We start from the raw sequence: 13,790 nt of genomic DNA on the forward strand, positions 1-13,790 counted from the left end.
ACAAGCAACATGTCTACTAACTTGCCCAAGCAAAGGTAAAGCCATATTCACAAGTTACCCAATTCAAGCACAAGTCATTCTCAAGAAACTAATGCATATAATCTAACAAAATTATGCTACTCAACCAGAAGGTGCACACAACCTTTCCAAGCAAGCTTTCCTCAACATACTCAGCTGCTCATAGCCATACAAGAGTTGTTTTCATGACAAAGACATACTCATAACCTATCAAATAAAGGTACAAAGTCATCCTCAAAGTACAAATTACAAACCATATACATCCTTGAGATACAAATGATTTTTTTTCATTCCAAAATACAAAATATACATCCAAACATCATAATTTGTTTTTTTGTACAAAGTAAAATTTGTATCTACTAACCAGGACAGCATAAGCTTGATAATGCCTTAAAATGTATACTTATTATATATTTATATGGGCGTTATCTCCTTAGTACTATGCTTAATTTTTATAATTAAGCCGTGATTTGCATTAGTCCCTATTATTTATCTTTACATAATTTCTTGAATAAGATGTCATCCATTGCATGTAATTATCTACTTGTAGGAAATCATGTGAAAAAGATGAGTTTACAAGAGTTTGTGAGAGAATGAAGGCCAAACTAGAATTAAAGAGGAGCTAAAAGACCATGCTTAAATGTCTAAGGAGGTGCAACTGGAGTGCTTGGGTCATCTACCATGTTTGGAAGCTTCAAATAAGGAAAGAAATCAAAGAGGCGGAATCTGAAAAGGAAAAATCAAATTTGAGCACTGATCAGTATTTTGGACATATCTCTCTCCTCAAAAGTTCAATTGACACAAAGTTAGATGGGTTGGAACTGTGACTTAAATATATACAACTTTCCGATTTTGAGTTTTTCGAAATCCTCAATTTTTGAAGGTCGAAATTAACTCACAAGTTACTGCTATAAACCTAGACAAAAATTAAAATAGTAAAAGTGTTATTTTCTTTTGACACTTTTAACGTTAGGGTTTTAAAGGGAGGCTATGTAAAACAAATTTTGGTAGAGAAAATCTTGTATTTTTCTTTATCTAATGGCAGCCTAAACTCTTTGCTAGAGCTAGGGGTTATGTTTCTTCTATACGGTATGAATATTCAATGTGATTCTTTCTAGGATTTTATCAACAACATATTTGATTCTTCAATTAGATTTCTTTTGATGTATTAGTTCTTCCATGCTTTCAATAAGTTCAATCATGTTTTTCTTATTATTTAGATGAATTTCTAATAGTTTCAAATAGAAATTAGGTTTTAAAGTGAAGGGGTTTTTCTGAAAACTTTTCTAACCACATTATTAATCTAAGTTATCATGCATTCCTGAATTGTCTCAGTTCAACTAAATCATAAGTATTTAATTATATAAGAACAATCAATTATGAAATATATAACTTCTTACATCACAAAGAATTTCGTATCGATATAGGGAAACACCCCGATGCCCTAATATTTACATTATTGACTTAAATCAGTTATCAATGTTATTCTTGTTTACAATTACTAGGCAAAAATTATTCTTCATCTTCACCAAAAGTTTTTTTTTTTAATTACATTGTCTTTGAATTTACCCTGCTCCTTGTGGTTCGATCTCGATACTCCGGGAATTATATTGTTACGATCTCCTGCACTTGGGTGTGAGGAAGCAAAGCTCGAACTTACAACAAATACTAGTACATAGGAGCTGCTCTATACACAAAAGTGAGCTGCCCACAAAAGCGAAATACAAGAGAATGTGTTTCCAAGGTAGTAGCCCCCATTACATGTTATAACCAACTCAAGTTCTCAAGGTTTTAGCAAATTCAAGAAATAAACAAAATGAAAAGAAAGGGCAACTCGAAGGAGATCAAGATTAGCAACAATATCTGAAGCCATTATGTTCAAAACACTCGCTTGCAATTGATCTCTCTGTGAATTTATGGCCATCAATTTCCATCTCTTCACAAAAATCCAGTTGCCAAGAGATGCAAGTTGAACTTCCAAGCCTCACCTGAACCATGTATCAACGATGCAATAGAGGTAGTAGAGAAGAAACTCTACAATCGGCCTATCCTCAATCAAGTTCTTGGCAACACTCTTTTATTTGAATAGTCTCTCCTCAGCCAAAGGAACAAACCAAGTCCTATGCATTTTCATTACCACAAGCACCTCTCTAGCCATTAGAAAAGGAAGCTACATGTTTGTTGATGTTTTCCTCATCAAGCTCAACCAAAGAAGCTGTGCAATCCTCTTGAGGTGAGCTAGGAGTGATGAGACTAGACAAAAGAAACTCAATTTCAACTCAGGAACTCAATTTTACAACAACTAATGATGTTGTTTCTTAACATTGAAACTTAAAGCAACTTGCTGGCCCTACGCATAGACAGCAAGACAACAAGTTCATCAAATGTCCAGCAACAACAAGAAACAAAACAAAAAGAGTTCAAAGTTACCTAACAGTGGCCATGGTACCATCTATTGCAGCTCTATGTTGCTACCTGAAGCAACTTTAACCTTCGAAAATGGTGCATTGGCAATGAAATTGGCATTGTGAATGAAGGTCCTAACGATGGCACTGCAATTGCCTAAGCCAAAATCATTCTACAAGAAACCATAGTATAACACACTCGATATACTATTATGCAATCAAGAAAAGAAAACAAAGAAAATATGTGACTTACCAAGTGAGTTACAAGTCCTTGCTCAATAATGGTGTAGTCTCCTAAAGTATACTTATTCCATGCAAAACGGCAAAGTGGCGCACTTAGCAACTTCTATTGGCATGACAAGAAGGGGTGGCATCAGGTTTTGACTTGTCACATCAAGTTTTGACTTGCCAAAGAAGTTGTGGCTTCGCTCTCAAACAAACAAAGCAGCTGCCTATGTACCATATTCAATATGTTACAATGATATAACAAGAATAGTGCCTGCGATATCGCCAAAAGCGAAAGCAACTCGACGCAACAATGTTTCATTGAACAACATCTCTTATAGCCACACATCGTTGAGGAGCATCTCATTTGATAATAAGTTGCACTGTCCATTCCTTTTGATGCACACAGTGACCATCTTACAAAGCATCTTCTCATGCTATCATGGTCTATTTTACCTTATCAAGGCCCAAGACACAAGGGCTATTATGGATGGACAATACCATGATAAAAAAAGGTGCACACTATATGTAAACACTAATCTCAGCTTCGCCAACACTTTCTTCACCATTGCAGCAAGCATAAAGCAACAAATTGTGACCCTAACTTTGCTTGCATTCACCACAAGGACATAATACTGGGCGCTGGCAGCACATACAGCAACTATGTCACACCTCTATACTACATCGCCAAAGGATTCTTCACTTCATTCCATCTCAAGTAAGCTGTCCTAAGGCAGCCAGCAGTATCGCTCATGGCAATGGCTTCATTGAAACTAATCTTGGCAAACACATCTCACCAAATTGTCCAATACTAAAGAAACTGAAATATTAAAGCACCCCCAATGTGGTCCAATTTGTATAGAGGTTTAAGATGGCCTCTCATTCATCATCATTCTCTCCTATGGACCCAAGTCAAAATTACAATCAGTTATCCACTCATTCTACTTCCAACACGATGGCCAACTTGAAGTCAAGCACAGCTGCACTACAAACTGATTTCCATACCTTATGACTATCAGAATCAATAAGGAGCCAACTTCAATATGAAATTCAGCTTCAATTATGACTAATCAACCTTATGGGTCGGAACCTCTCGGTATTTCTGTGATCTCCTAAGGAAGAGCCAACCTACATCAATGATACTATTCATTCAACATGTCGCCAAATACATCCAAGAGATCAGCAAATATATATATATATATATATATATATTAACTCACCAAGGTGAGCGTCGCATCCGACTTCATCGAGCTTGCACAAAAAACAAATTCAACATCTTGCCGCCGCATTTGACATCAATCTCTTACAACAAAAACCTCGCTCCTTAGTGACGAAGGTTCCTTCCTCTTCACCAACAATACTGCTTAGCCGAAATTGGTACAGATGGTCCTGCGGCCATGGGCGATGAGCTGCCGCAAGCCCCATTAAACGTTGTCAACAAAACAACCTTGCTCCTCGCCAATGGTTTATCTCTCTCTTCTTCGGCAACAACGCTTTGACCAACTAGATCCTACAACGAGCATCTTTATGCTTCTTTGATTATGGTGGTGGAATGTTGTCGCTCTTATCTCTTTCATTTTGCAACCACCATCTCACCATCCTCCTTGGGTTTTGGCCACATAGGTGCTAGATCGAACGTGGGTACAACAAAGCTTTGGAAATTTTGATGAGCTTGAGGGATTTTAAAAAATAAAATATTTACAAGAGCCCGATCCCAAGAGTTTTGCAAAAAAGGAGTTTTAAAGCTTTTGGAGAAGTGATCTATGCCAAGATCTTGAAAAGTCAAGAAAGAAGCAAAGTTATAGTGATATATATATATCACAAAGTGAAAAAGACATGGGAGTAAGTGACATGAATGACTTTGACATAAAGGCTACAGGAAGTGAAATCGCTTAGGCAACTCATGGAATATTGTTACAAGAGAAGGAGGTGTGTTGGCTAAAGCAGAATTAATGAAAGGATGGAATGGCATGTTAGCTTCCATCTGAGCAGAAAGTGGAGCTCTTAGCCTAAAAGCTAAAAGCAAGTGGGTGGAGGAAGTCTAATGCTACCTGTAGGCAACTAAAGGAAAGCAACTTGAAAAGTCAAAGGCCATGATATGTCAAAGCAAAAGTGGTGTGGGGACTTTGCAAAGTGGCTAGTAGTTAGCGTGGCATACTATCACAAGACAAAGTGGCTAGAAATTCAAAGGCTCATCTTTTATTGAAAGACAAAAGCTACAGGAATGCTAAGGAAATGAGCCTGAAAATTTTAAGGCCGAATATGTATATTACAAAACAAGTGTGGTAAGACTTAAGCCACCTAGTCATCCGAGGAAGAAATGTTAAAATTTCTCATGGTAGCATGAAAGCCACTTAAGCCATGGAAAGCAAGGACCGTTTCGGGTTGGACTTATCACTTGGTTACAACTTGACTTTCTTAGACTCGCGACCATGACATTTCAACAAATGGGCTTCTTTAACCCATGATTTTTCTTACAAGTGGGTGCCATGATGCACGACATTTCTACAAACAGGCCTCATCAACCCATACCTTCTCAACTAAAAATGAAGTGTTTGGATGGACTAATTTCCAAACCTGCAACATCTACAGCAATGGGAAACATCAACTACTCACACGCATGCCACAAGTGCCATGCGTGCTTGGGGGGCTAATGTTAATACCCATTTTTGCGATATATTCTCTATAAGCCCAACTCAATTAAGCCCAACCTCATTATGGGCCCAATTCAAGGATTATATATATATTTTTTTATTCTTTTAAGTATGGCCCAAGCCCATGCAACATATGGGAGAAATTAAGGAAGTGTGGTTTGGAGGGTATGGGTCAATTCCTTTTAGACTTTTTGTATGAGCCTAGCTCATGCGTGCTACCAATGCTACCAAGTAGGCAAGGGACATTAGTAGCACCTCTGGCTCATGGAGGAGGTCTTGTACCCGAAATTTTCACCTCAAAAGAGCTTTCATGCTCTGGCTAATTACGGCCTAAAGTTTCTACTTGAACCCATTTTTGCCTTTAAACATAGTTGACTCCCATTGGCCAACTCCATCTGCTAGCCCTCACTTAGGTGAGACTCCCAATGGTCTGAAATGTTTGACCAAGGGCAACCAATTAGAGCAAACCTCCTTTATTTCCAAAATTATGTAAAAAGCAACCAACTCATTTCCTAAGCAAAAGGCAAACTACACCAAATCATGGAAATAGCACTCAGAAGGTCCAAAGCCTCTCTCTCTGCCTAAAATCCAATCATTAGCAACACCCTAAACTCAATATAAAACTCTCCCTTCAGCTCAAAAACAAGTGGATGGAGTTTTCTTCTAAGAGCAACACTCAAACTCAATACAAGAGTCTCTCTTATGCTAAAAAACCAAAAACCACATTCTACTCTCAAAGCTAAAACTTTAGAGTAAAAGCTCATTCAACCAGCTAACATTCTCATAATTCTGAACCTTAGGGGTGGAAATATGAGTACAGGAGAACTTTCCCTCTCTTCCTCACAACCTCTCTCAATTTCCTCTTCTCGCTGACTGTGGGTCGAAATTTCGGACCTGTATACTTTTTCTACATTTTCTTGTATTTCAGTTATGGCATTTTGATCATGGTTGTGAAATCCGGACCGGACCGTTCGGTCCGACCGGAATAACCGGAAACCGTTCATCAATACGGGTTTTTAACTCTCAAGAACCGGCCTATACAAGAAAAGCAGTAAACCGTGCAAACCGCGGTCAAACCTCCCGAGTTTGAAAACCGTTGACGGTTCTTACGGTTCAGATCTGAATTTTTTTTTTGGAACTTACCACCATTGTTGATGCTTCAAACCGCCATGTGATGCTGTTAGACCTTTAGATCGCATCGCCTCTCTTCTTCTTTTCTGTCTCACTCACGCTTTCATTCTAATTTTTCTGCGTTTTTTTGCCATTTTGCCGTTTCAGTTTCTGTGTCTGGACTTTCAGCAAAAAAAAGAGTTTCTACGTCTGGACTGAGAACGATGGAGATGGTGAAGTAATAATACTTGGCTGTCATCTACTCACTGACCAACTACTTTATCCTTGGGCTCTGTTTTCTATTAAGGCTATTATTTAATGAGTAGACTTCTAGCTTCTTCTTTTTAAGTCCTTTATCTCTTTTGTTTTTTCACTTTAAATTTCATTGAAAAGTATACAGTTCAAATAGGCTTGATTTAATTTGTGCCTAAGGCATGGGCTTAATTTAGACGTAGGTATATATATATAATTTATTTTTATATCTTATCAAAAAAAAAAAATTTAATAAAATTACGTTTTTGGTACTTAAATATTTTCTTATTTTAGTCCAATTTTCTATTATTTCTAATTTAAAATATTTATTTATTTATTAAATAATTATTAAATTAATTATGACGTCATCACGGTTCGACCCCAGTTCGACCTCAAAAACCTTGAACCTCTTCCTTTTACGGTTTAATGAACGGTCCGGGTCTGAAAACCTTGTTTTGATTTCTCTCATTTGGAATTTTGGTCTTGATTCTCCACAAATAAACACTTCTAAAAAATCCAATGGGAGATTTGAGCTAATCATGCATTTTTGGCCCTTGTCGCAAAAACGTCCCCAACACAATGTATAGATAGTTTTTAATGATCTTGTAAAAAAATATGTTCGTGCCTCCAAATTTTCTTGGATATATAATTATATTCTTAAAATTAATATTTTTTGGAAGCTAATTCCCAATATCATATTCCATTATTCCTACTTAAAATATTGAAGAAAATTATAAAAATTATAATTTTTATAATCTACATTTGAAAGCAGTTTGATTTAATTATTATCTTAAAGAAAGTTGGGTTTCACATAATTTAGTATTTTAAATTTACTAAACCAAATTATAAGACTCACTGAATCAAAGAATAAATTTTGGTATCATCGTGTGTAAAAATATGTTGGCTAGAGATTTTTGGACCATTCTTATGATAGTTTCCATAATTTTGTAAATAGTAAGTCTTGCATAATTAAAAATGTAGCTGTTAAGCAAATCTACATTGATAAGTTGTTAATGATTTTCTCCTAAGTACTTCTATGTCATGCCTTTTGGAGGAACAAACAAACCTTAATTTTGATTATGGTAAAATGGGATTATATACTAAAAGAACCAAGTTTCAATTTTGACGAATGAGACCCCTTTATTTGCAATGATGATAGGCAAGCCAATCTAACCGAGCACGAAAGCAATCCTAGCCTTAAGATAACTTTGATATATTTTTAAGATATTATTAATGATGATTTAATCAATTATATGATATAGTGGAAAAAATACTTAATACACGTCATTCTTGGTTATTAGTAGAGATGCTTTGTGGTTCCACAAAGTTATTCATATTTTATATTTTTCTTGCTTTCATTCCTTGCGTTAAACATCATTCTTACATAACTGGCCTCCAACCAGTTTTATTAGAAGCATTTTATTTTAGGATAATAATCCATATTACTTACTAAGTCGTGTTTCACATTTTTAGCATGAAATGGCTTCAGAGATTCAGTTGGAGAAATCTTTGGGTTGGTGTAAGAGCTAGACTTCCTCCATCTCTATAGAGATTTCCAAGTTACTCTTGCTCTTAAATTTTGTTGTTTTGAGCTTTGTAATAATCCGATTCAATCAAAGTGTATACTCGATTGTATATCGTTAAAAGATTTGAGTTTTAAAACTATGTTAAGTGTTTTGATTTTCGAGACTTACTCTCTTTTTAAGTCATGTTGGACTTTAATTTTATATTGGGTTATTGTCTCTTGATTATTTAATCCATCAATGTTGTGAATTGTCCACCCTCAAATTTTGCTAAAAATCTTTACTCAAAAAATAATAATAATAATTGCTAAAAATCATTATTTTATTTTGGCCCAAAAAAAAAAAAAAAAACCTTAATTCACTTTTCCCTATAAATTACACCCAGAGATGTTAGGAATTATTCCAATTAAGCTGATTTATAATTTTATACCATCGAATGGTGGAAAAGAAAATTTTCATTAATTAAGGTCCAAACTCTGGCTCAGACACTACTGCACCACATTTGACCAACTATGAATGACACACACACACACAAGGGTTTAGATGGCCTAAGTTGATATATGACCCATTCAGAATACTGGGAGCAGTCGTTGTTATCATTGGTCTATACTTGGAGTTATGGGGCAAAGAAGGTGATCAAAATCACATCAAGTTCCAAGAGAAATCTGATCTGACAAATGATGAGCTGCAGGGATGCCGGTTACAACAAGGAACTTCAAAAAGGGATGTCTCTTGAAGGGTGGACAACAGCATTGGGTGTTTTCACTTTTACTTCTTTACCTGCTTTGCTTGGTAGTTGTACTTTTCATTCATTTTAGTTCTGTTGTTTTCATGTTTAACTCAGCACGCTTCCTGTGTGCTTTGGCTCTTGTATTTTTTTTTTTTTTTTTTAATTATGAATCATGATGATGATGATATATAGAGAAAATTTAAACAGAGAATAGTTCCAATCCATCTCAATCTTCTAGGGAGAAAACCTAAGAGGGAAGAGAGGAGATGGCCATGGACCCATCCCAGTTACAACTAGCAGCCCAATGGGCACAATTATGGGCAAAAAATTTTCATCTCTCGGAATAAAATAAAATTTCCAAGAAGACAGAATTAAGGGCAGCCTTTAACTCTAGAAGCAGGGGAGCAATAAACCACATAGGAGGTCTTGCGGAGTAGAGGTCTTGAAGAGCACCAATGACACCTTTTGAGTCTCCTTCAAAGATAATAAAATGGAGTTTGTGAGAAATTGCCAATTTGATGGATCAGATGGAGGGAGAAAGTTTGTAGTTGATCATTCTCATTCAATGAAGTTTTAATGTTATGAAAAAGTGTACCAATGAGTCAAAAAAATCAACCTTTGCAGAGACATAAATTGATGGTACTACAATAGCCATTCCAAAGCTGGTTCTCAAATTTTGCGGGGACTTCCGTGGGGGAGCAATGTATAGTGCCCCTTTCATACATAATGCTAGTCTCCTAACATACCTAGACACATCACAATTCACATAGCCATACACAACATTTGTCAGCTAATAAGCATTTACTTAGGTTTTAGGGAATTATAGAGCTTACACTGGTCCCAATCAATAAAAACACAAAATACTAAGACATTGACGCAAGGGAAAACTTCCCAAGGACTTCTAGAATGCTTGATGCTGCTTACATAGGAACTTTTATATATTAAGACAATAAGTTGATCATACAAAAAGCAAGCTTTCTAATAATCTTGCCATGTAATTAACATATTTCACAAAGACTTCATCTTAAGCTCCTGAGTCTACTTCCAAAATATACTCTACGATCATCAGCTAACAACAAAGAATTGACATTTACAAAGACAATTTTAAACCATTCCTCCACATGCTTCTTACAGTAATTTCCAAAAATCTATTTCATGCTTTTCCTCACTTTGCTTCTTCAAGCCGTGCACGTAATGACTCAAGACTTGACGTTTTATTTATACTGCAAAAAAGAACAGATAATGACATCAAACAATTTGAATAAGTTTTGTTGCTTGAAGAATAATTTATGATCTTCTAAAGACAAATATTTGAATATCCATTTGTTCTCTATAACAATTAAAATGGATCCATCCACAACCATATCACATATTAACAAGGCTCGCCAGAAGAGCAAATCTCCTCCAGATGCCAACTTTTCTGAAATCCATTCCGGAACTAATTCTATTAAGAGGTTTAGCTGCTCTTCAACTTCTCCTGCAATCACAAATGAAGAGGATCACCAAAAGCTACCAGAGAAAAGGGAATTATATCCGTGTGGTACAAATGCTTACTTCTGTCAACAATATCACAATGGCTTGCAATTATCTTGTGTATAAGCTCCTCTTTTGTGATAACAGACCGCTTAATAGACTGAAATAAGAAGTGAATCATGTTGAAGAGCTTAGGCAGGCTAGCAATCATTTGTTGCCTCCGTTTTGCCCGAGAGAAATCCGGCAATCTCACGGTTGTGGAAGTAGACTCAGGAGCTTAAGATGAAGTCTTTGTGAAATATGTAAATTACATGGCAAGATTATTAGAAAGCTTGCTTTTTGTATGTTCAACTTATTGTCTTGATATATAAAAGTTCCTATGTAAGCAGCATCAAGCATTCTAGAAGACAGAAAAGTCGCTGAAACCCTCCGTCTCAACTCCTCCGTCAGAAGGTAGATCCAATCCTCCCCAGAAATCCCCGACCCCCACAAGTCCAAGAAACCGCTCCCCCAGCCCACTAAGCTACCCGAAGAGTATGAACTTTTTTGGTTTATACGGTGATTTGATTGGTTTATTTGTTTTAGCTTTTAATTAATGTTTCTGGGTATTTATTTGTTCTATGTGCAGGTATGAGATTCTTGCTCAGTTTTTTGATAGCTTGGATATTTCTATTCGGTTGTTGCGCTCGAAGGGTTCCTCATCCTCTTTTACCAATATTTGCCCCAAAATTAAGCTTGCTTTTACCAATATCTGTTTTTTTTTGCAATATAAATAAAACGTCAAGGCCTGAGTCATTACGTGCACGGCTTGAAAAAGCAAAGTGAGGAGAAGCATGAAATAGATTTTTGGAAATTACTGTAAGAAGCATGTGGAGGAATGGTTTAAAATTGTCTTTGAAAACTGATCTAAAAAAACTGAAAAATCTGTGTTTTGAGAGAATACATTTTCCCTCTTAAAACTTTTTGGGCAATGTGTTTCTATTCTGTTTTCAAGTGCCGGAATTACATTTTAAAAACACGCTTTTCCCAAATCCAAACAAACGTTTAAGGTTCTATTTTCTAAGCAACCAAAAAGAGGGAAAACAAAGTTCATAACTTCATAAAAATTTACCAATCAGTTAAACACTTAATTTTGGGGCAAATATTGGTAAAAGAGGATGAGGAACCCTTCAAGCGCAACAACTGAATAGAACTATCCAAGCTATCAAAAAACTGAGCAAGAATCTCATACCTGCACATAGAACAAATAAATACCCAAAAACATTAATTAAAAGCTAAAACAAATAAACCAATCAAATCACTGTATAAACCAAAAAAGTTCATACTCTTCGGGTAGCTTAGTGGGCTGGGGGAGCGGTTTCTTGGACTTGTGAGGGTCGAGGATTTCTGGGGAGGATTGGATCTGCCTTCTGACGGAGAGTTGGGGCGGAGGGTTTCGGCGACTTTTCTGACTTCGTTGACGGAGAGGGCGACGCTGCGGTTGCGGGGAGCTGTGTGGGCTGTTTTTCTGGAGTTTTGGAGCTCAGCTGGTGTGGTGAGTTGAAGTGTTTTGAATGGGGTTTCTTGGATTTGGATTTGGATGAAGATGAAGGCTCCATTGGTAACACAGCGAGAGAGAGAGAGAGAGAGAGAGAGAGAGAGTTGTGAGAGAGATTTGTGAGAGTCTCTCCCATCCAGACAACTTCTCCACTTGAGTAGATGGAGACTGTTCCAAGAAACAGTTGGCATGGTTCCACGTCAAGCCCCTAGCTACTTGGCCATCAGGCTTGGTGGATATATGAACCTAGGGGTAAAATAATAAAATTATTGACTTAAAAGAATATTGAAAGCATTATGCATTACTATTCACAATAATTCAACCATAAAAAAAAAAAGGTGAAAACATTCAGTACATAAAAATCTTCGTGACAAATAATCATTGTCACCACCTTTGGCATAGCTATTTTATCTTCAAGTAGCATTTATGCATTACTAGTTACTTTGGCATATATAATCTTATCTTCAGAATTCAGATGCTGATCTAACTTCATGAATTCAACTCTAACATCACTAAAGTAAAAATGAGGTTGATATGGAAAGTAAAAAATTCCAATTTAAAGTCATAAGGCTTGTAGCTTAGTGGCATGGTATGATCTCCTTTATTAGGAGAACTAGGGTTCAAAATTGGCGGCGCCACTTACAACTCAGGGTGTTCCTAGGAACACCCTGACTGAAAAAAAATTCTGAATTTTTTTATTAATTTTTTTTATTTCCTCTGTATTAGGAACACCCTCAATCACAGTTAGGAACACCCTCAATCACAGAATTAGGAACACACTCAAATTAAAAAAAAAAATTGTAACAGAGCCCACGGCAAGCCCAACGTAGCAAACCCACGGATTCTCTCTCAAAAAAAAAAAAAAAAAACACAGAGCAACGCCTCAGTCCTAAAGGTCTAAATCAGAAAACACTAAAGTATTTCATTTCAACGCCGTATTTCAGAAATCACTAAAGTATCAAAAAAAAAAAAAGAAATCACTAAAATCCAATCCAAACCTAAAGACAGAGCAACGGGTTCTTTTCAATGCCGTCGCCGCTTGAGATCGGATCGCTCGGTCCGAGCAACAGACGGAGATCTCAAGCTTCATCGGATCGCTCGCTCGCCCCTCCGCCCGTCGTCGCTCGCCCCTCCGCGTCGTCGTCGTCAACGCCGCTTGAGATCGGATCGCTCGCTCCCTGCTCGGCTGCTCCGGTGCTCCCTCCCTCAAGGTATTTCATTTTTCTCTCTGACTCTCTCTCACTCTCTCTCTCTCTCTCCCTCTAACTGAACTGAAATGAATGAAAGTTATGAAACTCTCTCTCTTAGGAAATGAATGAACTTTAGCTTTATTATTTTTTTTTTATCTGTGATTGGCCGAACCGAACTTTTTTTTTTTTTTTTTGTCTGTTTTTTACTTTTTGAATTTGGCTTTTCAGTTTATCTTATCCGTGGGTGTAGGTGTGTCATGTGTGTTTTAGTGTAACAATTGTGAAATTTTCTAATTGGCAGAAGCATCAGGATGAGGCGTAATTAATTGTCTTTATACATTATAAAAAAAAGGGTAAATTTCACAAACCTATTTTGAGGTTTGTGGAAATACCAATGAGGTCCACAACATTCTAAAACCTACCAATTTAGTCCTTAAAAGACAATTTTATCCCTACCCTTCAGTAATAATACCAATCTTTCTCATCCTGCTTCTCTCTCTCTCCGTTCCTCTCCCCTTCTCTCTTCTCTCTTTCTTTCTCAGATCTCTCTCAAAACCCATTGCCCAACAAACCCATATCACCCACAGCCACTAGAAAAGTCACTGACCACCACACTCATACCATCTTCTCCAGCAATAATTTCGGCATCATTGACCGGGAATGAAAGGCTACT

The 13,790-nt window shown here is 36.7% G+C and overlaps 1 protein-coding gene and 1 long non-coding RNA gene across 5 annotated transcripts; both read right to left on the reverse strand.

Moving 5' to 3' along the window:
- Positions 1-1,440: 1,440 nt before the first annotated feature.
- Positions 1,441-4,808, reverse strand: LOC115959292. Of its 3 annotated transcripts, none has more exons than XR_004084822.1 (3): positions 3,869-4,808; positions 2,677-3,776; positions 1,441-2,570 (listed from the first exon to the last, which is right to left on the reverse strand). It is a non-coding gene; the product is annotated as an uncharacterized LOC115959292 (long non-coding RNA). The 3 variants fall into 3 exon arrangements; XR_004084824.1 differs by having other exon boundaries at positions 1,441-2,580; XR_004084823.1 differs by having other exon boundaries at positions 1,441-2,596.
- A 4,568-nt stretch (positions 4,809-9,376) lies between these two features.
- On the reverse strand, positions 9,377-13,203 carry LOC115959662 (CDT1-like protein a, chloroplastic). 2 transcript variants are annotated; one of them, XR_004084951.1, is made up of 4 exons: positions 12,926-13,203; positions 10,472-12,173; positions 9,534-10,394; positions 9,377-9,391 (listed from the first exon to the last, which is right to left on the reverse strand). XR_004084951.1 is itself a non-coding variant. In XM_031078160.1 (3 exons), the coding sequence occupies exons 1-3, from the start codon at positions 10,599-10,601 to the stop codon at positions 10,132-10,134; spliced, it is 255 nt and encodes an 84-aa protein (XP_030934020.1). In that variant the 5' UTR covers positions 10,602-10,844; the 3' UTR covers positions 9,817-10,131. The 2 variants fall into 2 exon arrangements, 1 of the variants encoding a protein (XP_030934020.1); XM_031078160.1 differs by lacking the exons at positions 9,377-9,391; positions 12,926-13,203 and having other exon boundaries at positions 9,817-10,140; positions 10,279-10,394; positions 10,472-10,844.
- Between the last annotated feature and the right edge of the window lie 587 nt (positions 13,204-13,790).

Source organism: Quercus lobata, chromosome 9, assembly GCF_001633185.2.
Source record: "Quercus lobata isolate SW786 chromosome 9, ValleyOak3.0 Primary Assembly, whole genome shotgun sequence".
NCBI lineage: Eukaryota > Viridiplantae > Streptophyta > Magnoliopsida > Fagales > Fagaceae > Quercus > Quercus lobata.

What these genes read in the sequence shown, in the direction of transcription:
- LOC115959662 (XM_031078160.1), bottom strand. Translation starts at nt 10,601, where the DNA reads ATGATTGCTAGCCTGCCTAAGCTCTTCAACATGATTCACTTCTTATTT. An exon ending in TTGTGATATTGTTGACAGAA is followed by an intron (nt 10,395 to 10,471) that starts GTAAGCATTTGT and finishes TTGTGATTGCAG; the next exon opens with GAGAAGTTGAAGAGCAGCTA.